This window comes from Marmota flaviventris, chromosome 1 (assembly GCF_047511675.1).
Source record: "Marmota flaviventris isolate mMarFla1 chromosome 1, mMarFla1.hap1, whole genome shotgun sequence".
Lineage (NCBI taxonomy): Eukaryota > Metazoa > Chordata > Mammalia > Rodentia > Sciuridae > Marmota > Marmota flaviventris.
In genome coordinates, this window is record NC_092498.1 from 195,334,058 (window position 1) to 195,360,689 (window position 26,632).

The 26,632-nt window shown below is 42.7% G+C and overlaps 1 protein-coding gene across 1 annotated transcript in view; it reads right to left on the reverse strand.

The window, feature by feature from the left end:
- Window positions 1-2,797: 2,797 nt before the first annotated feature.
- The window catches only part of Dclk3 (doublecortin like kinase 3), a 41,676-nt gene continuing 17,841 nt past the window's right edge, over window positions 2,798-26,632 (reverse strand). Inside the window, exons 2-5 of the mRNA XM_027932598.2 lie at window positions 21,472-23,339; window positions 9,148-9,280; window positions 6,028-6,195; window positions 2,798-3,658 (exon numbers count right to left, since the gene is read on the reverse strand). Coding sequence (XP_027788399.2) covers window positions 3,465-3,658; window positions 6,028-6,195; window positions 9,148-9,280; window positions 21,472-23,339 — 2,363 coding nt within the window. The 3' untranslated portion in view covers window positions 2,798-3,464. The remainder of the gene's footprint in view (window positions 3,659-6,027; window positions 6,196-9,147; window positions 9,281-21,471; window positions 23,340-26,632) is intronic.

Here is a 26,632-nt window from a genome sequence, read left to right on the forward strand (position 1 = left end):
TCAAGGTATATATATATTGTCCCCAGTGAGATGAGCTCAGTTACTCTCTTTATTTTCTGGTTGTCAGGTCCTGAGTTGTTTTCCTCCTCCATGCCCTTCCGCCATGATGTTCTAACACAACCCTTTTTCCAAGAACAGTGCAGCCAGCCATCTATGGACTGAGACCTCTGAAACTTGTAAACCCCAAATAAACTTTTCCTCCTATAAAATTGTTTTTGTAAGGTCTTTTGGTCACAGCAGAAAAAAAAAAATCTGACAAATACTCAAGAAATGTTGAGAAAGAAAAATCAGTGGAATGGGCTGGATTCAAGAGTGATATTGGTGTTTTGAACCTGCTCAGCAGCACCATTCCCTGAGATAGGGACCAATGGAGAATAGGCTGAGGGCTGATGACTATGCCTTCTGCCTCAGAGGAACTAATGCCTGCACATGGATGTCATGGAAGCAGTTGGGCAAATGGCTCTAGAACTTATAGGAGTAGCCTTGATTGGAGACATCAGTAGGGTAGGAAAGACAAGGATCATCTGTGAATAGATTGTGAGTATGGACAAAGCTTCCAAGGGAGAGATTATAGGGTAAAAGGAGAAGAGGGTCTGGGATGGACTTTGAGGAACTGCAAGGTATAATAGACCTTTATTGAGGTATAATAGACCAAAAATAAACTGCACATATCAAAAGTATACAATTTGATAAGTTTTGACATACATTCACCCATGAATCCATTATTTACACTCAAGATAATGAACATATCCACCATCCCCAAAGTTACTTGTTGTTATTTTGCAATTTCTCTTTTCTTCTTCTCTCCATCTCTGTCCCCAGGTAACCCATGATCTGCCTTCTGTCACTATAGTTTGCGTGTAAGTGGAATAATCCAATAATAATCCATATACAGTCCAATAATCCAGAGTGGTAAGTATTTAAATGGAATAATCCAAATGCCATATACTTTTTTTAATCTTACTTCTTTTATTCAACCTAATTATTTTGAGGTCAATTCATGTCATTCATGTGTCAAAAGTTCGTTACTTTCTTTATGGCTAAACGTTACTTATTCTATGAATATACCACAATCTACCCATTCACCAATTTATGGGCATTCTGGCTATTTTGAATTTCAGGTTACCACAAAAAAGCATCTGTGAATATTGTGAAGTCTTTGTAGGATGTATCTATTATTTCTCATAGGTAAATACCTAGTAGTAAATGGCTAAGTTATATGGTGGGTTTATGTTTAATCTTTAAGGGAACTGCCAATCTGTCTTCCAAAGCGGGTGTACCATTTTATGTTCCCACCTGCAATGACAACAGTTCCAGTTCTTTCACATTCTCATTAATAGTTTTGTAGTCAATCTTTTCATTTTAGCCATTTAATTTTAGCCATTCTGAGGGGCATAAAGTGATATTTCACTGTGATTTTAATATGCATTTCCCCAGTGGCTAAGAATGGGACTATAACTTTTAGTCACTGGAAGAAGACTGCATCTATACAGGAGGACCAAAGAAGCAGACAAGGATATAGGAGGAAAATCAAGAAAATGTGGCAATTCGGACATCAACAGGAGAAATGACTTTAGAGAAAGCAGTCAATAGGATCAAATGATAATAATATGAGGATTGGAAAATTGTTTGGGATTTAATGATATGGAGGTCACTAACACCTTTATCAAAATATGTTCCAGTAGCAATGGAATCCAGCACTGCCTCCTTCAAATTTTGAGAATGAGTACTATTGAACAGCCTGCTCAGGGCCCCTTCTCCAAGCTCCTGAGGTTAAAGCACCAGCTGGTTCCTGTTGGGACAATTTCAGGTTTCTACTAGGTGTCACAAGTTTGGGAAGCCAAAATTCTGGTCCAGATTTACATAGCAAAGATTTATAGGGCATCTCAGAATCATCACCCCTGGGAGAAAGAGGAAAGAAGCAGGACTAAGAAAGAGAGAAATTAGACTGTGATGCAGTTTCAGCTAAGGCTAGGCCAAACCCCACAGGGAGCTCAGAAGCTGGATGGCCCTTCAGCATTGACCCCAACAAGCAAAGGTGCTGAGCCTTCTTTCATTACATGGACTAGTCATTGGATATGGCCTGCCCCAGGTGCGGTCCGTGGGCTAACTCTTCCTAGCTAAGAGAGTTCCTTTAGAGGTCTAACAGCTGAGGTCTGTCAGAAGGAGCACCCAAGCAGCCTATTCCCTTCCTTTTGAAGGAAGACCTGGTTGGCACACTCCAGCATCCCCTACAAGGAGTTTCTCCTCTGAGCTTCTAGGATCTAATCACCCCAACCCTTCCCTTGGTCCTCTACCTAGGAATGGAAACTACTTCCTGCAGCTACTCTCTCTAAATTATTGCAGAGCTTCCTTTGTGAGTTCTCCATTTTCTAACACCTGTTTAAGCAATTTAACTAGTTAAACTCTCTAGTGCTGTTTTCCTAATAGTCCTCTACCCAGATGACCCCAATAGTCACAGGAAAGGTAGGGAGAAGTGAGAAGCCCACACTTCTGAGTCTGAGGCCTACTGACCAGGTTACACATGACCTGGAAAGGTCAATTTGACCAATACTAGAATGTTTGGTCACACACACCCCCAGAGTCGTCTGAACATGTGCTCTGTGTCCTCTGTATGAACACCCTGCAGGTGGGAATGTGCCCCACCTCAGACTCCTTCAAGCCTCTGTGGAATCCATTCACTGCACTTCTGCCATACTAATGAACTACATGGCTTCCTTGTGAGTTGAAACATTGTCACAGCATGAGTGCCTGACTTCAGGTAACAGTGACATAGACTCAGAGATAATTAGGCAGAAAAACAGTATAAGTAGGTATTGTAGGAGCAAAAATGATTGAATGATTTCTTCTTTCTATTTTTCAGACTGCACCAGATCTGATTTCAGGTCCCACTACCATGCTAGGGAACTAGGTTGACACATCTTAAGTATAAACAGTTCCTGTCTATTTATCAAGTGTCCAACACATTTATATGTAGTCACACTGGCTTCAGGAGTTGGACTATAATCCCCTGACTCTCGTCACCAGCATTAAGAAGCAATTAGAATACAGATCCACTTCTGGTATTCAGAGCACATTTTATTGACACAGAAAGACCATGATTCACTTTATTAATTTCACGGGGGAGTTTAGACACTAGTAAGCACCACTCTTGTAGTACACCATGAACTTGATCACAAGGAGGAAGCAAACACATCATAATTACCAAAATCCCACACTGACAATAATGCTTACCCCCCCCAAAAAAAGGTATTAAATACTTTAAATATACAAATCTAAAAATATGTTACAACATTTAACATTAAGATTCAATTTAGTTTTTTTTAATATGCTTTGTAATAAACTGAGTCTCTCCTTCTGGTTCCCCAGTTATGTGAAGAAGTCCTTTCATTGCTTCTCCCTCAGACTTTCATCTTCTCCTTTCTTGAGCAGAACGGAGGCTGAACAGATGCCCATAGCCATGACTATGACGCCTGCTCTGCAGCCCTCTTGTGCTGGCTCCGGACGTGGCCCTCCCTGCTCGGGGACACCTCCTTTTGCAGGTTCACTGTGCTGGTCTTTCCAACTGTTTCAATCCAGGGATGCTGAAGAACCTGGTGAGCTGTGTAACGCTTTTTGGGATCTACCACCAGCAACCGGCTCACCAGATCTTTGGCAGCTATGGGAGTGAGAGAAAGAGAGGGATACAGAGTAAATCCAGCTGATTCTGAATTTTTTCCTCCCCAGGAATAAAATAAGAACCCCCACATAAATGTTAGTGTCTGGAGACAGCTAGGGAGACTGAGGAACTGAATTTTCATTTCACTTACTTTCAAGCAATCCACATTTATATTTATCCACGGGTGGACAAGGGCTACTGTGTTGAACAACATGTTTAACATGGGATGTCTGTTAGCTCTCTACAGCCTCAGGGCCAGGCCCATCCCTAACATCTGTACCCTCAGGACAAGAACACGAACAGAGGCTGCAAAATATATATCTATGTAGAGATACAAAAAATGGTGCTGTATATGCATAATAAGAATTGTAATGCATTCCGCTATCATTTATTTCTTTTTTTAAAAAAATCAATAAAATAAAAAAAGAAACAAAAAATGTTTTAAATCAGACCAACACATTTTTAAATAAAATATGGTCTCTCTATTCCTCAGTTGACAAATATATCTTCATATTGACAAAACTGGGAGGAAAAAAGGTATGAAGAAATGAAATAATAAATAGTACAGATTAAAAATCAATTTCATTTCCTGCCCACAACCATGGCTGATTTCTGAGGGATGTGGTGACACCTGATAGGTCAGGTGGCAGAGGGGGAGGACAAAGTATTTCTCTCTGGCCTGCTGGATCTCCCAGCCTGGCCCATGGAGCCTGTTCTTCCAACCACTCGAGGAATAGCATGAGAAGAAAATACACACTTTTTAAAATCTTTCTTAAAGGTTTAAAATCTTGATCTTGCTCAAGATCAGCTGTTCAGCCACCAATCAGTCTTTCTGAACCCTCTGTGCAGCCACCTCTAGAGCACAGGAGCCACGGTTGTCTCCTATCCCACCCACTAAATTCAACTTCTGCAAATTCTGCCCACAAAGTGCCCCAGTCCCACCCTGACCAGTATGACTCCTTCAAAGTCCTCAGGAGACTCAGAGGTTGAAAGGGCAAATTTAAATTGAGACTTCTCAGACTCTCATGTTAGCACCGTGGGCTGGCTTGCAGGCTTTTGGATTCTAAGAACACTGTGGTCCAACAGAAGATGGAGACATTCTAGAACTGTTCTATCCACTCATGACAACCGAGCATTTGAAATCAGGATAGTGAGATGCATACATATCTACGTAAGTATGTAGACATACAAAGTGTGACCTCATTTGTCCAATTGTATGTGGACAACTGGACACCCCACCTCAAGCTCTCTCTACACCCTCCAAACAGCCTTCCAGGGCCACCCTTTGGCATATTAGGAAGAGGCTGAGAGAAGAAGCCTCTCAGACCTTGAAGTGGGCTTGGGCCATTGGTCAGGGAAGAGGCACCTGGGCTCTGGGGGGCACATCCCCGTGGCTGCACAGTCGCCTCACTTTGTGGAGAGGGTATAACCAAAGCAGAGCCCTCATAGGAATGGGGACCAGGACAGGAACTACCTACGCCCAAATCTAAGGACCATGCTATATAGGACTCCAGTTCCCAAGTTGCCATGCCTTGCTCCCGTGAAACCCTCACTCCACCTCCAGCAAGCCACACCTCTCCTTACCTTATTTAAAGGGGAAAGTGAAGCTTTCAGGAGGAGTTAGATGCTGGGGATGGAGGCAGTTCAATTAACTAATCTTGGAGGGCATGTTGAGAGCAAGTTGAAAAAACAAAGCCATCACTCCTATTCTCCTTTCTAAGCCCAAGACTCAAAGACGCACAAACCCACAAGTATCCAGTTCTCAATTTTATAAAGGTGGTAACTAGTAGAGACAAATCAGTAGAAACAAGGGGAGAGATTCCATTTGGAATCAGACAGAATTAAAGACCCAAAGGGAGAAAACCCACACATTATCCAGCTCACTAAAAGGCAGTGGAGACCTACACCCCTTACCTTACAGAGTCCCCATACTCCTGGTGCACCTGCAAGACCCTTAATTATTCACATGTACATCAAGCACCTTCAATTCCTCTGTTGGAGGTACTTCTGGATATAAGATGGCCTTTCTCTTTCCAAATGAGAGTTATGTTTCTGATATTTTTCAGTTTTGAGGTTCTTTAATGGCCTTAAGGAAAATCAGTTGGTGACCACAACTAATAGATTTTTTTTTCTTTAACTCACAAAGCAAGTCATGTCTTCAGAGTGCTTCACAAACCTTCAGGAAACTACTGAGCAAGTAAAGATTAAGGCACAACAGGTGGACAGCCCAGCTCCATGCCAGGCACTGTGGTGGCCTTCTGTGTGTCTTCTCACATATTTATCTGAAAACCTCCTTTGAGGTCAGAACCTAGAGAAGATCCCAGCCCCACATCCCCTCCTCTCCCGTATATGGAAGCTCCTGATCTCACCATCAGAGATATTGTCCCAGTAAGGAGCAAGGAACTCGAAGTGGCCCAGCTGGATGATGTTAAAGAGCTCGTCCTGGTCCCTCTCCGGGCTGCGGAAGGGAGGGAAGCCACAGAGGAGGATGTAGAGGATCACGCCAGCAGCCCACATGTCCACCTCCAGCCCATAACCTGCACAAACAAAGGCAGACACACAAGTCAACCTTAGACCAGACGGGATCCAATGTGAAGAAACAAATGACAGAGAACTGTAGTTCTAAATAGTTGTAAGTCACAGAGGTCCTCAGCTCTCAATAAGCAAGGGCTGCTTCCAAACACGTGGTTTGGAACCACCCCTTCAAACAAGGAGTCACACCAGTGTTCCTCAAAGTCTGATCCTTGGACCACTGCCACTTTTGTGAACCTTTATGACTAGTCTTTGAGAAAATAAGCACAGAAATTGAAAGCAAATGTGTGGAAACTTACAGAAGTTTGATAAGGTCATAACATTCAACTAAATGATACACAGACACATCTCAGTGAACAGAACATAGATCAATGAAGATGTTGTCAAACTTAAATGGTAAGTCACATGTGGCACAAGCTATATTCTAGCTACACACAGTAAGATCATTCATAAGTCCACATTGTATTGGAAATTTAAAAACCTAAGCTACACCAAGAATAGTATGGGAATTACTTCTAGCCATCTATTTCCTATTCATTACTTTCTCCCTTATTAAAAAAAAAATACATTGACCTTTTTAATGATTATTAGTAAGCATACAAGCATGCGCACACACATATGCTTTTTTTTACATAAAATCAGACATCGCATTGCACTTATCATATGTTATTCCATATCTCATTCACCTAATATTATATCATGGCATTTCCTATGTAAGAATTTCTTATGAAGAATATAAAAATATACTCTTCATAAACGTGATTCACAAGTGCTGTCCACATATTATAATCTATTATTTTCCAATATTTTGACAAGTGTAAGGAATTTTCTGATGAACATCCTTACATATTAAATATTTACACACATCTGGTTATATGCTTAAAATAACTTTCTAGAAATGAAATGCACAAAATAATATTTTATACAACTCCCAAAAGTTGTAGCAGGAATATATACACTATACTTTTTTTCCTTTAGAAAAGGACAATACTTGGAAGCTTTAATGTGGAAGTTAGATATTCATTATTAAGCCCTGGAGAAAGTCTGTCAAGACACAAGTATATATTAAGAATATATTAAGGGGCTGGGGTTGTGGCTCAATGTACAGCACTTGTCACACATGTCTGAGACACTGGGTTCAATCCTTAGCACCACATTTAAAAAATAAATTTTTTTGTGTCAATCTACAACTAAAAAAATATTTTTTAAAAAAAAAAAAGATATATTAAGGAACTGGGCATGGTGGCACATGCCTGTAATCCCAGTGGCTCAGGAGGCTGGGCAGGAAGATGAAGAGTTCAAAGCCAGCCTCAGCAAAAGCGAGGAACTAAGCAAATAAGTGAGACCCTGTCTCTAAATAACATACAAAATAGGGCTCCAGATGTGGCTCAGTGGTTGAGTGCCCCTGAGTTCAATCCCCAGTACCTCCTCCAAAAATAAGAATATATTAAGCGCCTAAATCATTAATGATAACTTTTGCCAGTTTTGATGGCATCTGTTCAGTTCTCAACCATCTTTTACTCTTGGTGGAGACTGGTCTGCTGGGCCTCCCCGTCATCTTGCAGTCTGCCCTTGGTTTCTATAACACTGCCTTTTCCTGATCCTCTGCCTGCCTCCAGGCAGCCCAGTCCTCTGCCAACCCCTCCTTCTTTCTCTCATGCCAGAATGCTTGACCTTCCTCAAGAATCCATGCTTTGCTGTCCTCTGGCATCACTGAGGGGCTCACTGTCTCCCCAGTTCAGCCACCATTTTCATGAGTCTCAAAACCACATGCCCATCTCATGCCCCACCCTCCTTGACAAGTGGATAGTTCCATGTATCCATCCCAATACAACGCTGAGCACACTACAATGTCACTGAACACACTACAATGTTAGTGTATTCAAAATTTAACTCAGCTCATCCCTCAATTTCCCAAAAGAGCTTTTCCTTCCGACACCTGTTTTAGTTGATGTCACCACCAATATTTGGTTTCCCCACAAGTTCATGTTGCCTGTTTGCTTTTATCCAGTTCTTCAATGTTTCCATTCAAATATCTATGTCCCTTAGTATTTTCCTGTCCAATTTAAATCAGTTACTATATGAATCACATTTAAAACCAATTTTAAACCAATTACCATAAGAGGCACATTCCAGTGGCTACTCTGCTGGACTTTCCAAGTTTAAACACCTTCCAGTTTGCGGTGACCTAGACTCATTTGGTCTACCCAACCAAATGTACCTCTCTCAAGTCTACTGAGGTATCTTCTCAATAACTCTACTACCCAACCTTGTACATGTTATAGTATCATCCAAGTTTCCCTGGTGCCTCTGTTGCTAGGAAACCACCCCTCCCTTCTCCCTACCACCATACCTTTCCATCTTACCTAGGAGGCAAACCCTTCTTCTAGAGTGCCACACTAGTTCAACAGTCATCCATATATGAAGAGCCCTTTTATATATTTTGCAGAGCATATTGCTAAAACAGTTCATTACACCCTCACACAATATGCAAAGAGGTAACAAATATTCATGGAGTTTGAACTGGGATCCCTTTTTCCTTTAAATGTAAGGGTTGATGAAGGAATTTTTAAACCAAATACTATAGATTTCTTCCAGTTCTGTCCCATTAGAGGTAGCCTTGGGTCAGCTGAAAAATGGCCTTGCTTGATTCGCATTCTCTACCATCTTGCATCTTACTGTCCTGCCTAGACACACACACACATACGCACGCACGCACGCGTGCGCGCGCGCACATACACACCTGTCCTCTGTAACAAGGGCAGCTCTGATGAGGAAAAAGTTCTGCCTAGTCAAGGAAGCCTGTTCCAAATATTTCCATTAAAGTCTGAGTCCAAGCCTCAGTTCCAATTCTCTGAGATTTTAACTGCTCCATATTAAAAAAATACTAAATACTAAAAATAAGACATTTGTTAGTAGGAGAGCTGGAGTCCCACAGAGCAATGTGTAACACTTACCTTTCTCAGAAAGAATTTCAGGAGCTACGTAAGTCGGAGTCCCACACACAGTAAATATAGGTCTCACCACATGCTTTGCAAGGCCAAAATCAGCCAGTTTCAAGGTGGTAGATTTGTCCTCATTTCGCTGAACCTGTAAGGAACCAAAATCTCCAAACCATTAAACTGTGATGAGAACTAAGGAATACTAATGAGACAACAAGTGTGCAAGTTCAAGGCAGGCAAACAATAAACCTACACAAGCTCGAGTTCAGCCCAACTCTGATAAATCATCCAACTTGACACGTGCTCACATTTTCAACTAAAAAACCAAATAAGATTTACTGTTCCATCTACAACATGGTAGACAAATGCAGTTATTTAAATTTTTTAATTAAATTCAGTCTTTCTGCTACACTGGGAACATTGCAGTTCCCCAATAGTGCACTGTGGCTTGTGGCTACCATATTGGATAGTGCAGATATACACAACATTTCCATCATTACAGACAGTTCTATTGGGCAGCATTGGAACAAAGATCAATGATACTTTGAGCATAGACTAGCTTTTGTAGAAATTAGAAAAAGCCTGTGGGTACACAAAGGATGGACAGAAGTAGGGGAGAACTGGGTATCAGAATGAAGAAGTAAGCAAATAGTAGGAAAGGTATATAAAACACATGTCCTAATTGAGAGACAGGGAGTCTTAAGAATCAAACACACCAGGAGTCTTTGAATAATTCCAAGTCCAAGATTGGCAGCTAATAGTTTTGGACAAATCTCTTTACTCATCTGACCCTCTGTTTCATTCATTAAAAGGAAGGAGCAGAACATAATTTCCAGCAAATACGATCATGTCAGGAATTCCACTCAATGTCTCTGATCCATCTAGAAAAGTGTTTGCCCTAAGATGACCAATAAATATTGGGTCTTAACTTAAAAGAATCTGAAGAGGTAAGCCTAACAAGCATTTAGGTCACTATGCAAGAAATAATAAAACTAAAAATATATATATTTTACATTCTAAAAAAAAAAGAAAAGAAACAAACAATGGAAAGGCAACCCAGCAAATCTTGCTGCATGTTCAGGATGTTCTATGGAAGTAGTTTCCACTGGAGAGAAAAGTTAAATAATTGATGCAAATCAAAACTCCAGCCTCCTTCCATACTAACTGGTACCAACACAATCAGATCAAAGATCTGCCTATATCTCATCATAGAATCTGATTGCTTTGGACCAATGATGAACTCAACACACAGATCCTTATGTGAAAATATTCTGTGATAAACCTGGGAAATTTTATCCAAGTGTTATAGTTAAAGCTTCGTCCCAGGGTTTCATAAACTGACTTCCAGACCACTCACGTATAATCGAATCAAGCCTTTAATTGAAGCACACCGGTGGCGGCTGACCAGAACATAAAGCTGTTCCCCTGATCAGCCCCGAACAATTGCAAGGGCACTCCTTATAAGCCTGAAAACCACAAAAGGGATGTTCGGGGGGTCTAGCCAATGCAAGCAAGCCAGGTTACAGAAGCGGGACAGTGCAGTCAAGCGGAGGGAAGCCTAACCAATCACAGTTAGCCCAGTCACCCAGTTACAGAATCAGAGCCCTGTTACCATAGTTACAGAAACAGTGCCCCATTGGGTAGTTCTGTGTTCTTAAAGGTTTCTATAGCAAAAGGAAAAGAACATCTTGCCCCAGTCATGACTCTTCGACTTGGCATGGTTGTTTTACAGGATGAAGTCATAAAACAAAATGGAGTCACATTTGCTCCTACTATCACACAAGTAAGAGACTTACTGGTGCCACCAGACATATAAGAGAAATTACCAACTTGTCTGCAGGCACACATCCTCACATCCCTTTTGGAACTGAAGCAAAGGCTCCCTAGGGCCCTAGCAGCATTTGTGGCAGGAGGACAATGGCACTCTGGTTTTCCCTGTGCCTCGTGAGCCATGGGCAACACCCGGCAATGCAGGGTGAAACGGCCATCCCCTGGTTTCTCCTGGCCAGAATCAGTTCTCTGCATTTGCTCTGGTTCCTGTCAGTGAGCTGACATCTCTATAAGCAGCATGTGTCTTAATTACTGAGCTTGAGTCATCACTGCACCATCTAATCAATGTCTCCATAATTGACCAGACCAAATGGAAAGTCATAGATTTAGAAATAAAACACAACTCTGCATACAGAGACAGACAGAGCCCAATAGGAGACAACAGAATCATTTAGTCTAGAAAATCTAGTTTGGAAGGGAAGAAAAACAAAACAGTGTAATGCCTAAAATTGCCAGATGGATCATTGACGTTAATGACATTTGCCGGGTAACTACTGTTACCCATCCATCCTATGGAGAGCGATGATTTGAATCATGGCCCCTGACTCTCTCGAGTAGGTCAAGATGGCCTGGTTGCTATGACAACAATGGCCTGAGGAAACTGTGCAAAGGTTCAGAGTTTTATCAGTCAAGGACTTGAGTTCAGACACTGACTCCCAGGATAGAGAATTCTGAGCAAAGCAAAATGACCTTAATGTCTCACCAGTCCTACATCCTTCAGATTGCCTGTTTTGCCAGAACTTTCCCGCAAATAACCTATTCATGAAATCTAGATCATAAACATGCTGAGCTAGCTCTGGGTCACTGTTTCTCCATCAGAGAGCAATGTCCCATCTGGCCCCATTTTTTTCTCTCTATGTGTGTCTGTCTGTCTTTTCTTCGTTCCCCATTGCCCCTCATCCGGTATCTTCTGAATTAATAGTCACAACTCAGAGAGAGATGAGAGGGGTGCAGCAATGTCCCTCAAAAATATTTGTAAATATTCCCAACCAAATGATCAGCATTGATCCTACCAAAATAAGGTGTGTGTTCCTATTGCAAAATAACTGAAATATTCCCTTCCTCATGGAAGCCCCCAATTCCGCTGAGCCAGTACCAGTAAGAGATTAGATGTTTTGGAAACCCAGACTTTTACTTTGAAAATGTATTATGTTAAATGTCCAGATGCCGATGAATACATTTTCAAAATGTCAAATCTGTTTTTAAGATACTGAATAGGCTTAGCTGAAAATATATTATGCCTCCTCTGTCTCTTCCCTTTAGATCTCAAGATCACCCCATAGCATCCACCAGGGCATGTGGAGGACCTAGAGGTTTAAGATGAATGTTTGTCTCTTCCCCAAGTGTTTTCCATTCTTCTCCAACTTCTACCATCAGGAGTGATTGCTTACTTCACCTCTGTAAGCCGCCTAATTACATTTAAGGTCGTGTGCTGATTGTGAATTTCTTGGTTTGGTTTTCGTTTTTCCACAGACATTTTACATTCCTGGCTTCAGAACACTTCCTATCTTATTCCTTGAAATTAAATGAGTGATGTCCTCCTGGAATAATTTTCCTCCCAGACTCTATGAGAGTCCCCCTCCACAAAGGAGGTGCATCCCATGTTGATTCAGAATTCTCCACCACCACCCCTGTTTTCTAAATCTGCCCTCCGGGGCAACGGTGAATAAGGACAGGTCCTTTCCAAAGATGGAAATCAAGTACCATGACCCCACCATCTCACCTTTTTTTTTTTGGCTTCTCTGAGTTAGCATCCCAGGATCCTCTAGATAATCTTTGGAGGATCGACTTCTCTGACCATCATCCCCTCTCTCAAGGCATCACTTGGGAGCTTATTAGAAATCTCAGTCACCCAGATCCACTCACACAAAATCAGCATCTCTGCAAGATCCCAAAGGGATTCACATGCACAGTCATGTTCTGGGATATCCTCATGCCAACGTGCCTCTTTTGGCCACAAATGCCCAGAATTGAATGCCACACACCAGATGAGATTTGATCAGGGTGGTGAGCCTCAGACATCTCAGCTGACCAATCCATGGGTGGCCACTGGGGCATCCAAAGACCTCAATAAATGTCCCACTCCAATGTCTCCACTTCAGAAAGCCTTCCTGGACTTTCCTGGGCATGGTGGTGGTCCTGCTTGGAGCCCCCTACCACACATCTTACCTTGCCCTCACCTGACACACTCCTGCCTCTATCTTCTGATTTAGCTAAATTCGCTGTTCTGGGTCATGTTTCTGCTGGGGCTGTTGGAGGCTCCCTTTAACTGCCAGGGTGTAGGGATTGCTTCACACTGCGTCATGACTGTTGCCTGTCTGTTTCCAGTCACACCAAAGTGTCCTGCTCAGAATCCAAGTGATCTGTACTACTGACATAAGCATGCAGATAACCCATGTCTAAATAAAATTTAAAGCCTCAAGGGGAATCTTCATTGTTCTGAATGATTAGCTTCCACTCTGTCCTTCCATGGCACATCAATTTAAATATGATCTTGCAATTTTTTTTTCACTTCTGAACAGAAGATGGCAGCAGAGTATATACCAAACATCACACGTTGCCATAGGAGGCCCCTGCTAAAGCTGATTATCTTTGCTAACTTCTTACTTGATCCTTCATGGTTCTTTTAACCCTTTCCTTTCACAGTTCATTTTCAACTAGACACAAGAACCAAAATATCTTGGAAACCAAATCACATTAAAATGCCAATGCCTGAAATCAATTCATATTCTAGCAGTAAAAGACAGTGTAATCAAAAGATGGCTGAAAAAAATCAGTAGGAGCAACATCTTCCCAGGGACCTGTCATATGAATAGCCTATGATGTGACCTGGGGACCTACATATCACATCAGCTTTTTTTATGAATTAACATCTCATATTCATTCGGCAAACATTAATTAGATGCCAAGCATGTGCCAGGTACTGCTGTAGATATTGAGAATAACTGGGCACAGTGGTGCACACTTGTAATCCCAGGAGGACGATTGCAAGTTCAAAGCCAACCTCAGCAATGGTGAGGTGCTAAGCAACTCAGTGAGACCCTGTCTTTAAATAAAAATATAAAAAAAGGGCTGCGGATGCGGCTCAGTGGTTGAGCATCCCTGAGTGCAATCTCCTGCACCCCCCCCACCAAAAAAATAGAGCAGTGAATAAAACAGATAATGTTCTTGCTCTTAGAATGCCTCCTTTCTACTTATAAACAATATTTAACTAAACAGGTGATGTCAGGCAGTGATGAGTATTAAGAAAAAGTGGGATAAAACTTATGTTGTCTAGTACAGTATCCACTAAGCACATGTGGCTATTTATGTTTAAATAAAATTTAAAGTCTAGTGCCTTAGACACACAAGGCATATTTCAAATGTTCATGTGCTACCAGACATTGGATTTCGGCAATAACATGAAAAAGATACAGGACATCTCCATCATCACAGAAAGTTCTGCTGGACCATGTAGGAACAGGCAGTAATAGGGACTGAAATTTTAAACAGGGTGGTTTAAGGAAGTGAAAGAAGTTAGGGTGAGTTTTCAGGTAGAGGAAATAGCAAGTGCAAAGGCCCAGGAACAGCAAGTGGGGTGGAGCAGAGCAAATGAGGGGATGAGAGGTCAGAGACGAGCTTCAAAAGGAAGACCAGGGCCACATTATGCAGGACCTTCTAGGTCATGGAAATGAACTTGACTCATTCCCTGTGGCAGGAATCCAGTGGCAGCTGCAAGCATATCAGTCACCATGATGTACTCTTCCTAACTCATTATCTAGTTCAGAGGTGGCCAGTCCTGCAGAACACACGGACACTGAACTGTAGGTGCTTCCTGGGTCAAATCTGCTAATCTCATATTCCACAGCACATTTTACATCACCACCAAGTTGTCTGATTGGATGAGAATCTCAAACTCAAGATGCTGAAAACATCACTCTGACCCTGCTCCTCTCCCAGAATTCCCTAACCTGAGAATGGCTCCATCATCACATAAAGATATGAAAAGATATCACACCTCAACTTAAAAAGACACAACCCACATTTTCTCTACCTCTCCCTCAGCTACTGGACCATTTCTATAATCTCCTTTACATGTACACACACACACACACACACACCCTTGCAACAAGATGCAACCTACAGTTTTCCACATTCCATTCTGTCCCTTCAGATGACCATTTCTCTCTGCTCACCTCTGTGCCCCAAGACCAAGCTGCCACCACCTCCTGCTGGAGCCCAGCAAGGAGCCCACCCCAGCTCTGGCAGAGGGCTCCTCACCCCTGACCCTCACATAACCTTGAACACATGGGACTTCTGGAAGGAGACAAAACAGAACTAGGGGATGCGTGTTGATGCAATCAAACAGGTCGATCTCAGATCTCAGAGGCTTGTAGAAAAGATTTACTGAGCTGCTCCCTCAGAATAAGGGCATTTTTGAGAAACTTAATCTTGGATCCTCAGATGGCTCACAAAAGTACGCTCTTAGATGAAACTTCACACAAACACAGGCATTAAGAGAGCAATAATGCTGGTGGGACTGCAAATGGGTGCAAACACTATGAAAAGCAGTATGGAGATTCCTCAGAAAGCTCAGAATGGAACCACCATTTGACCCAGCTATCCCACTCCTTGATTTCTATCCAAAGGACTTAAAATCAGCATACTACAGTCAATGCAGCCACGTCAATGTTTATAGCAGCTCAATTCAAAATAGCTAAACTATGGAACTAACCTAGGTGTCCTTCAATAAATGAATGGATAAAGAAAATAGGGTATATACACTCAATGGAATATTACTCAGCTTTAAAGAAGAATGAAATTCTGGCATTTGACAGTAAATGGATGGAGTTGGAGAATATCATGCTAAGCGACATAAGCCGATCCCAAAGAACCAAAGGCTGAACGTTTTCTCTAATATGTGGATGCTAATTCACAATAAGGGTGAGGAGGCACTAGGGAAGAATAGAGTTACCTTAGATTAGGTAGAGGGGAGTGAAGGGAGGGGAGGAGAAGGAATATGGGGATAGGAAGGCTAGTAGAATGAAACAGACCTTATTACTTTATATACATATATGACTGCACAACCAATGTGATTCTACAACATGTACAACCAGAAAAAATGAGAAATTATACCCCATCTATGGATGATATATCAAAGCACATAAATGCATTCTACTGTCATGTATAACTAATTAAAACAAATATATATTTTTATAAAAGAGAGCAATAAGGAATTGGTGTTATTAATCTTAACTAAATAACCTGAACTAAAGGCCTGTCTCATTGTGTTTTTCTTTAGTGACCTCATGTTATTGCTGAGATCCGTGTTTCCTGATTTTATTAAGTATAGCCTAACAATATATACTTTATGGTTATTATCAATTTTTAATTAATGTGATTGGTATATAAAAATACCCATGATTTTAGGCTATTAATGAGAAGACAAGGTCACCTCTGTCTCAGAAGCTCAGGGGAAAGGAGATTGAAACTGGAGCTGGTAGAAGCTTTGCTGATGAGGGAGAAATGTGTATGACTGAACCAATAGCAGCAAGGGTCCCTGAGTCCTTCTTGCATATCAAAGTAGAAGAAGAAAAAGGACTCAGGGAGTTGAGATCAGCACATCGATTCAGCACGTCTGCTTTGGAGGGACAAGGACTGTATCTGGCTGTTGTCTATCCTACTAGGTTTTCCTTGCCCTTGGGGACAGCAGTCAGTGCCCTATCCTATCTGTACTCAGCAGCTAAACGTCTGGACAAGTCTGTCCTTCCTGAAATCAATAAGAGGCCAGCAAGAGGGTATCACCTTGTCCTCAACCAAGCCGTGACCTCACCCTGCCACCATTTCTCCTGGATTTGGATGGTCTTCTAGCACTCCAGAGCTATAGCAGCTGGGCTGGGGGCAGGAATATGAGTTAAGGAAATGAACCCTCTGCAGGTCAGTTAAGGGGCAGCAGCCTGCCCACCCTTCTCATAACTTTCAGTCCCGTTTCCAGAATAAGAGCCTACCCTCTCTTGCCCTTGTTCTAGGAGGGAGGGATTTTCTTAAATGACTGTTGCTCACACGTCTGATATCCCTTTGATCCCTTCCCCCATCGGCTCACCCAGCTCTCTTTGCTGGATATGATTTCTCAGCCACGGGCTATAAATAACCTGGCCTGTCCACTTCCTGTCCTGAGTGAACTGGTCTGAGCAGCATCACTTAAGCTTCTGTTTGCCTCCTCCCCTTCTTCCCCAGGGCCCAGCCAACACTACCAAGCAGATTCTAACCTCTCCAGGGAACACACTGGCAGAAGAAGCAATTAACATGGATGTTTCTGCAAGCTGGAAAAATCTCATAATTAAAACTTCTTTTGTGAGATCTCAGGAGTCCAAATAACCCTAAGGGAAGAGGAACACTAGCATCTTATCAGAAATGTGATCGGTAGAAACAGATGAACTTGGTAATATAGGCCTGAAATTTTACTCTCGGGCTTAATTATCAGACGGAGATATTTCTGTTGATTAAAACAGTGTGATATGCTTGCTATATTTGTTAAGATCTCTTAGCACATTCAGAAAACTTCTAAAAGCAGCAACAGCTACAATTGACCATATAATCAAAAGTTAGTTCTCACATAATCACTTTCCCAAGCAAAAGACAGGTCTCAATAGAGACAGCAGCCACATATTAAAGGAAGAAAGGGTTTGGTGAGATGAATGCATAAAGAAAATGTGGGATATATACAGAATAGAGTTTTACTCAGCCATAAAAAAATGAAAGTATGGCATTTGCAGGAAAATGGTTGAAACCTGAGAACATTATGTTAAGCGAAATAAGCCAAACTCAGAAGGTCAACAGTCATGTGTTTTCTCTCATATGTGGAAACCAGAGAGAAAAAAGGAAAAGAAAGGTTGGGGTTTGGGGGATTTCATAAAAATCAAAGGGAGATCACTAGAGGACAAGGACCAAGAGGTGGGATGTGGAGAGGGAGAGTGCTAGGGAGTGATACTGGTCAAATTATATTCTTATATTATGTGCATGTACAAATATGTAACAACAAATCCCACCATATGTACAACTATAATGCACCAATTAAAAAATGTGAAAAGAGAAAAAAAATTAAAGGATTCATTGAATACAAATCAAAGCAACTGAAGAACACGAACTGATACACAGTAATTACCACGGTAATATATATTAATATATCATCTTGGAAAAAAATTTTGCAATATCATTATCATATCTGCAAGCTTAGAGAGGACAGCTTTCTAAACACAGACATCTGCCAATTGTCAAATCCAACATTATCTTCATCTGTCTAAAAGAAAATCAGAAAGCACAACATCAGAAAACATTTATATTCCTGATCACAATATGTTGAACTTTTCGTCCAGAAAAAGGACAAACATGTTTTATTTTGATAAATAAAACCTGACACACTACCCACAGGAGACCAAATATATTAACCCTTCCTTCAAAACATGGCTCAAAGCTGGGCACAGTGGTGCATGCCTGTAATCCCAGCAGCTTGGGAGGCTGAGGCAGGAGGATCTTGAGTTCAAAGTCAGCCTCAGCAACTTAGCAAGACCATAAGCAACCCAGTGAGTCCCTGTCTCTAAATAAAATACATTTTTAAAAAGGGCTGGGGATGTCGCTCGGTAGTTGAGTTGAGTGCCCCTGAGTTCAATCCCTAATACCAAAATAATAATAATAATAATAATAATAATAATAATAATAATAATAAGTGGCTTAAATCTGTAGCTTTCTGCAGTCTCTGCAGAAGACATACCATCATACATACAAAAAATTGTTTGAAATTTTCTTCAAAATCAGAAAAGAGAAAAAGGTCTAAATATCAATTAAGATCAATACTAATCAATATCTCATGTTGGACTGAAAAATAATAAGGAGATTTGCAAACTGCAGAATAGCAGTTGGCAAATCCCCTTCCTCTCTCTCTCTCTCTCTCTCTCTCTCTCTCTCTCTCTCTCACACACACACACACACACACACACACACACCATTGCCCCAAACCACTAAAAGCATATATGTACTGATATTTAAGTCCATGAAGAATTGCCAAAAATCTTTTAAGAAGCAATCAGCTCATCCATATTAAGCATTCCTTACAGTGCTCCTACTTCTTGCAGCAAACTCCTTCGTGCCATCTACACCCATCCATTTAAAATTGTTGGCAAAGTCCCTTCCCACAAGTAAGAGCCTGGATTGCCCAAGAGATGGGCCCAGCAATGGGTTTCAGGAGCTTGTTAGAAAATACAAGCTTAGCTAATTGTCCCCAAAAGAAAACAGTCTTCTAGGGCAAAGGATCTTGTTCCACATATTTGAGAACTTGTGTAACTGTGATAATGCTTTAGGAGGCACATAGCCAAAATGTTCAGCTCATGGGACCTACTCATGCTTCTAATCAGTCTTTCCTGCTTTAACAATTTGGTGGAAACAGCAGTCATTTATTTAAAACACACATTCACACATATGCATCTCTGTTGCAATTCCAAAGATCACAATAAAAAGTTCATAGCACATTAAAAAAAAAAAAACTTGAGCTCAGGCACAGAAAAAAAATAGAGAGATAATTTTAAAAAATGAGTTAAGGAAGGACATCTAGTTAATGCAAAAAAAAATTTCATATGAGAGTATTATTTGAGGGTAATTCAGACCACTCAGGCACCTAGCCAAATCACTTCGGCAATTTTGAAAATTGAGCAAAAACAAGATTGCTTGACTCTGTGGTCAACATAGACCTCATTTTGCCAAGTAATTAGCTTGATTCACTCTGTGTTTTAGTCTGCTTGCGGAAACAGTTTAAGACTGGTTCATGTGATGGAGTTATATTTGCAGGCCTGGTCTACCGCTGAAAATTCAAGGAAACCAGCTACACCCCTGCTTCCTCCCTGCCCCCAAAGAAGGCTCACTGAAATCATTTTTTCTCCATTTGCTATTGCTTTGACTGCAGCAATATGGCTTTCGGTGCTTCCTGTAATAGCTACCTTGATATCAGAGTTGTTTTCAATGTGATGATAATGGCAGCAGCTGTCACTAGTGAACCGCTGGCTATCTCCCAGGTGGTGTGCTATGGTTGTTATTCATCCATCCAACCCATGTTTATTTATTAAATGTCTACCATGTGACAAAACTGATCAGGTTTCAGGGTATAGTCTGAATAAAACAGAGCCTCTGTGGTCCTGGAACTTTCTTCCCAGTAAGAGAAAGAAAACAGAAAAGTAAAGAATGTTTCAGGTGGTGGTCAAGGCTACGAGGAAGACAGCAGGGAAACAGGGAGGTCAGTGGAGTTGAGCAAGGGGATCAGGGGAAGGAGGAGAGGAAAGAAAGGGAAGTTACTGGGGAATGAGAGTGATCAAATTATGTGCATGTAGGAATGTGACATAATGAATACCACTCTTATGTAGAGTTAAAATATACCAATAAAAATTAAAATAGAAGAAATAAAAAAAAAATTTTTTAAAAAGTAGACTGCAGATGCCACATGGTGACCGTGTGATGCTGCTGCCCTGACAAAGACTTCCAGGGAAGCACTTTTGGTCAAACCTGCGGAGCTTATCAACTCACTGCAAAGGGGAGAATGCACCATTGGCGGGCGCCTGGCATCTAAGCAAGAGGGTGTTCAAAGGACCTATCATGAGATTTGGGCTGTGTTACATGATTTGGGGGAGAGTTTAAGAAAGCAGGTGTTTGCTCTGGATAGTGTCAGGAGGTAGGAATCATTCTAGGGTGGGGTACCTTAACAATTCCCATTTGAGGTGGGAGGAAGGAGGCAAGGCAGCCTCTGATATTAGCAGAGCTGGGAGCAGTGGTACACGCCTGTAATCGTGAGTTCAAAGCCAGCCTCAGCAAAAGCAAGGTGTTAAGAAACTCAGTGAGACCCTGTCTCTCAATAAAATGCAAAATAGGGCTGGGGATGTGGCTCAGTGATTGAGTGCCCCTGAGTTCAATCCCCAATACCAAAAAAAAAGAGTAAACTGGGCTCAGAGGCTCAGAGAGGTAAGGGGCTTATCCCGAATTGAGTAACTAAGAAAGCCAAGATTCAAACCCAGAGTATCTAACTCCAGGGTCAGCCCCTTACCACTCCACACATAGACACCTGAAAAATATTATCCCTTTCCTTGGCAAAGTATTATCCTCAAAAGGGTCATAGGGAGGGTCTCAGTGGGAAGTCAGTCAATGGTAGGCACCAAGCCTGGGTGGAAGCTGCCACCATGGACGAGAGGATGTGCAAAAGGTCAGGAAATTAAGTCTGCAGGGTCATCATCAAAGCAAACTTTTTTCTCTCAGGGATGAAAAAAAGAGTTTTCATTTATTTAAATTGCAATGTTTATTTTTCAGTAATTTCATCAAAACCAATTTATCTCAGCCACCTAGGAACTCTAACTAAAGTTTTAAATATTGGAAAAAGTATGCTAAAATAACATAAAAGTCAAGTATGTAAAGGTAACAGGATATGAAACAATTAATATTTATTTTATCCCATTTAAAAAAAACTATCCCACAGCAGCAAAAAATGAGGCTTACCAGGAGGTTTTCCGGCTTGAGGTCCCGGTGGACAATGTTCTTGTCATGCAGGTGGACCAGGGCTTTACATAAGTCCATGATCATGAGGGCAGCATCAGGCTCCGGAAACTTCACACTTTCTATGATGGCATCAAAAAGGTCCCCTCCCTGCACATACTCCATGATCAGGTAGATTTCGGTTTCCGTTTCATAGACTTCATGCAATTTCACTATGTTGGGGTGAGAGAGGCTCTGGATGATTAAGATCTCGCTGTCAACTATGTCTTCCTTACCCTTCAGTTTGGACTTGTCAATAATCTTCATGGCATAGGCCTGCCTGGTCTCCCGGTGCCTGCACTCCTTCACCACGGCGAAATTCCCATCCCCGATGACCCTGCCCGTCTCGTAGTGCTTCTCCACGTGTGCTGCGATGATGCCCGCAGGTCGAAGCTTCCGGCCACTGGGCCGTTCTGGCTTGTTCTCTTCTGGCCTTGTCTTGGGCTCCTTCTCTACCCTACCAGGGGTCTCATCTCTGAGAGCCACCTTTCTCCCTCCTGATGCACCTGGCTTCTTCTCCCTCTCTGCCTCCTTCTCTTCCTCTCGGGTCCTGGGGACCTTCTCAGGGTCGGCCTGGGGCTCTCTCAGGAGCCAGCTACCCTGCTTGTTCTTGCAAACGTGCTTGGCATCTTTCTTCACATCCCTCTGCCCCTCCTCTGTGGCTGGTGCACTCTCCACAACGTCCTTCTTGGCCTTGGTTGCCCCCTGATGGTGGCTTTCCTGATCCTCTGGGTCTCTGTCTGCTTTCTTGTCTGGGTTCTTGCCGGGTCTCCTCAGCTCTTGAGTGGGATTCCTGGGGCTGTTCCTGTGGCTGTCACCTCTCCACCCTTCCTCCCCACCCACAGGGTTTGCCTCGGGAGACCTCCTGCAGCTTCTCGTCCTCACCAGCTTGTCCACATGGTACTTTGGGCACTTGCCCATGTCCAGCTCGCTGGTCCCCAGGGACAGCCTCTCCCTCTCCAGGCTCTGCTGGAGCTCCCTCTCTCGCTTGCACTTCTCACACCTGATGATCTCCCCAGAGGTCTTCTCGATCTCCACCCCCAGGTGCTTCTCCCCACTGCCATTCCTGTCTTCCAGAGTAGTTTCCCTGGGTGGCTTGCCACCCGCTTCAGACTCTTGTTTTCCCCTCGCCCACTTCTTCTGGGCCCTCACCTTGTCCTCCAGCACCAGCTCCTGGGGGCACTTCCCCTGGTGCCCAATGGCTGTCTTGCTCCGGGCAGCCTCACTGCTGCTCCCGGTCTCCCCACAGTGGTGACCCCCTTTCAGAGTCTTGCCATAAAGTCTGCTTCTTAGCCTTGGAGAAGGGACCCGGCTGTGCTGGGTCAATGTCAGGGTCCGGTTTTTGTTAGGATACAGCTCTTCTATAGCCACCTGAATGCTCTTCAATGTCAAGGGTTCTTTGCCCATGGCTATGAAAGCATCCCCTTCCCTGAAGAAATCAGAGACACTCCTGATTTCCCTGCCCTTCAGGTTAAACAGTTTTCTCACACGATCATTCTTCCACCTGGGAAAGCCCAAGGCTTCTGAGATGTCTGCTAGGAGCTGCTCGAACGTCTGCACCGACCGCCTGTTGAGGAGCAGGGTGACCTTGCGGAGGGGCTGCCCGCCCAGCTTCACCACGGTCACCACCCTGGGCTTCAGTGGGCTGTTCTCAGCCTGGACTGAATGAAGACCATTCTGGGGGCTGAACATGGGCATGACAGAACCTCGAGCTCCCGGGAATGGTTTCTCTGGGTTTCCTCGGCCAGGAGGCAGCCAGGTGCCCTGCAGCCTTCGCTCTGTGATTTTCGAGCTTAAATATTTCAGAGAATGGTCACATAGGCCTCGATGACCTGCAACAGAAAAAAAGACAATAGCACATCACTCGAGGTGGGTTCAAAGAGCGCTCAGACTCCACCAGCCTTACTAAAGATTCTTATTCTACTATGATAGCTTATAAGTGTGGTCTCTGGGGGTCCCACTTGAAATGATGGAGTCCTTATATACCTTATGTCTCATCCCCAGTCTTCTCTATGAGAGACCAGCAATGCAGAATAGAGTTAGCACTGGGCTGCGGAGACTCCTAAAGCCTCTTAGTGACCCACTCCCCAGAGTAGCCACACAATGAGGGCCTTCTAGAGGCGGGGGTTGGCTCTATGCATACAACCCCAGCTTCCCCAAAATGAGTGGGCTTCAGGGACCTATGACTAAGACACTAGACCCAAGCAACAGGAACATCCTGGAAAATTATGGATGTTCATTATGGCAGATACACCTGCCTCTTTGCAGTTTTCCCAGCTAGATTTTCAATTCACTCAGCTAAGGCAACAGGGGAAGTGGTTTTGGTCACAAGATTTGAGCCAGACCCAGATTTTAATCCTGAAGTGGCCACTGACTACTATGTGAACCTGGGCAAATCACTTTTATTTCAGTGGTTTCACCCATAAAGCAGGAACAATAACATCTTCCTCCCAGGATTTTGTGAAGAGTACGTAAGAAAATGATTATAGTTCCCTTAACACAGTGCTTGACACACAATGAGGACACAGTAATTGCCAGTTATCAAGACGTTCCTTATAATCTTAATATCTATTGTGTATTATAATTTCATTTAACCAGTGACATTACTGAAAAAGTAAAAGTCTGTAGTGCACAGCCTTGCCTAGCATCATGAGAAATGCCAGACCTGATGTGGTGGGTATTTCTTACTCTTAATTGGGATGATCTTGCATTAGACATTGGCAAAATAAAATTAAAGGAGGTTTTTCAATCTAAGTATAGAAACTTCCTTCTCCAGATGTTTTTTCCTCCACTTATTAAAATGAGAAAAGGAGTTGGGTGTGTAGTTCAATGGTAGAACACATGCTTTAGCATGTGCAAGACCCTGGGTTTGATCTCCAGTACTGGAAAGAGGGGGAGGGGGAGGGAAAGGAACCAAGGACTTATTAATGTTCAGAGCTTAAATAATGAAAATTTACATGGATAAAATAAGATTTCAGATTTCCTGACCAATTGCACCCAGTCAGAATTAACTAGCAGAGGCAAAATTGGTTCAATTTCCCCAATTTCTATCCAGGTTCAGAAAAAGAAATCAGAAAACAGAATCTGTAATTTAATTAAACCCTGAGGGTTGGCTGAGAATTGTTAAAGTCATCCCAAAGGATCCATATTTCATACTTTGCGTGTAGGAATCTGCCACGTAGGTTTCCTTTGAAAATAAGTTAAAAAGTAATTATTTGTAAGTATATTTGAGTCAACTATAGCAGAAACTCCAGTTGTGCCAAGATGGGCAGTTTGGCCCAGCATATTCACACAGAATGTTTTTTGTTTTTTTAATTATAACATACAATCTGTTCGGAGATGATTTCCATCTAGACACAGGTGTCAGATCAGATGACAAGATAGCGGCTGGTACTGATCTTCCCACATGCCACAAATTTATGAGCTTAACAATCATATTTACAGTTAAAGGATTTATTTATGGACATCTGTTATCTTTTTTCTTCTCACAATCCTTCTAATGGCTCTGCCTGCATTGAGGAACTGAAAGAAGGTGACCTTCAAATACTTGTAAGCACAGGGCTGGGGTTCTCATTCATCTTGCTTATGGTGTTTCACAAGGAGCAGGACCCTGAACACATATATGTTAAATTAAGCAAATGAGGTCCTAATTATTTTCTCTGAGAAGACAGTGAAAGAGGAAAGTATTTTAGCCAATATCTCAGACTGGGGTTTTCCCAGCAAAGGAGGGGAGAGGATCAGGAAGCCCTAGGGATAGACCACTAGATGAGGTCAGAGGAAGGAGGACACACCAGAAAAACTTGGAGACATCAAGAGGCAGATCAAGTGGAAGTTCCAGGAAAATGAGCAACCAAGAGCACTTGAAGGCCAGGATATAGACACAGACATAGACACAGATACATAAACCCAGACCTAGGCATAGATGCCAACATTAAGTTGGGCCTTTAACACTAGATGAGTGGAGGACCCCAGCAGAAGGGCTGAGGAACCATGGTACAGGACTGGTCAGGTTGACCATGTGGACATTCAGGTTATGACAAATGAAGGTGAAACTCTAGTTAGGTGGAGAAAGTCCCAAGCAGGCACTATAAGGCAGTGCCAACGCAAGGGGGTACACTAGAACTCTCAACCGAGGAAGCGTGGAAGCATGTTACAGGAGAGAAGAAAAGTAATAGCCCTCAAACAGCCTGAAATGCCAATTTCTGAGCCCTGACTTCAAACTCTGCAGTCCCTAGAAAAAAAGAATTCTCTATTCTAGGGAAGAAAAATGGGTGGGATCCTCAGGGAGGATCGAGGAGATTCAAGAAGCATCCAGTGAATATATTAGGGATGCTGGAGCTTTTAGCATAGAAAGGGGTTCAGGAAGTCCCCAGAGAAAGGTCTTGGTTGGGATTTCAGAGACATGAAGTAGTACTCATAGAACAGGATGAGCATTGATGGGCCATACAGATTGCATGGTGACTTAAAATGACAAAGACGCAAGCCATGGTGATCCTAAACATTGCCACTGAAGAGTCAGGGTACAGTGATGGATGGTCTGGTACCCACAGTTGGGATAGGAGAGAGAGGGGATGTGCTCTTGGGAAAACTAAGACACATTCAGCAGCCTCTCCCTCAAAACTTGCCTTGACCTGTTGTGGTCGGGAGGACAGCCTGACATTTCCCATCCCTGAACCAGGACAAGGCTCCACAAGAGCAACCGTCATCCAAGGGCACAAACATAATGCACAGACAGAGAAGCTCAGCCTCTGCCACGCCAGCATCAGGCACCATCAGTCTACAGCCCAGGCATTCACAAGCTCACTCAGAAGCTGTACGGTCTGAGGCAAGAATGAGAACTCAGCCCCACACCTTTCCAGCATATCTGGAATCTATAGCAATGGTACTTCTGGTTCTGTCTGCATCCAGCTCCTGGGGAGCAGCAGGAAAACAAAACCCATTTCAATCCTCTCTTCCACAGACTCACCTTCCTCCTTTAAAGTTCTTAGTCCAGAGCAAAGTGTTTTTCTTTACAAGTAAGAGGGGAAAAAAAAAATAAGGAGACTCTAAATGCCTGGTGCATCGGTAGCAAGAGCAAACAATGTGAGCTGGGGCATAGCCCTGGGCTCAGGCTCCAGAAACGTTC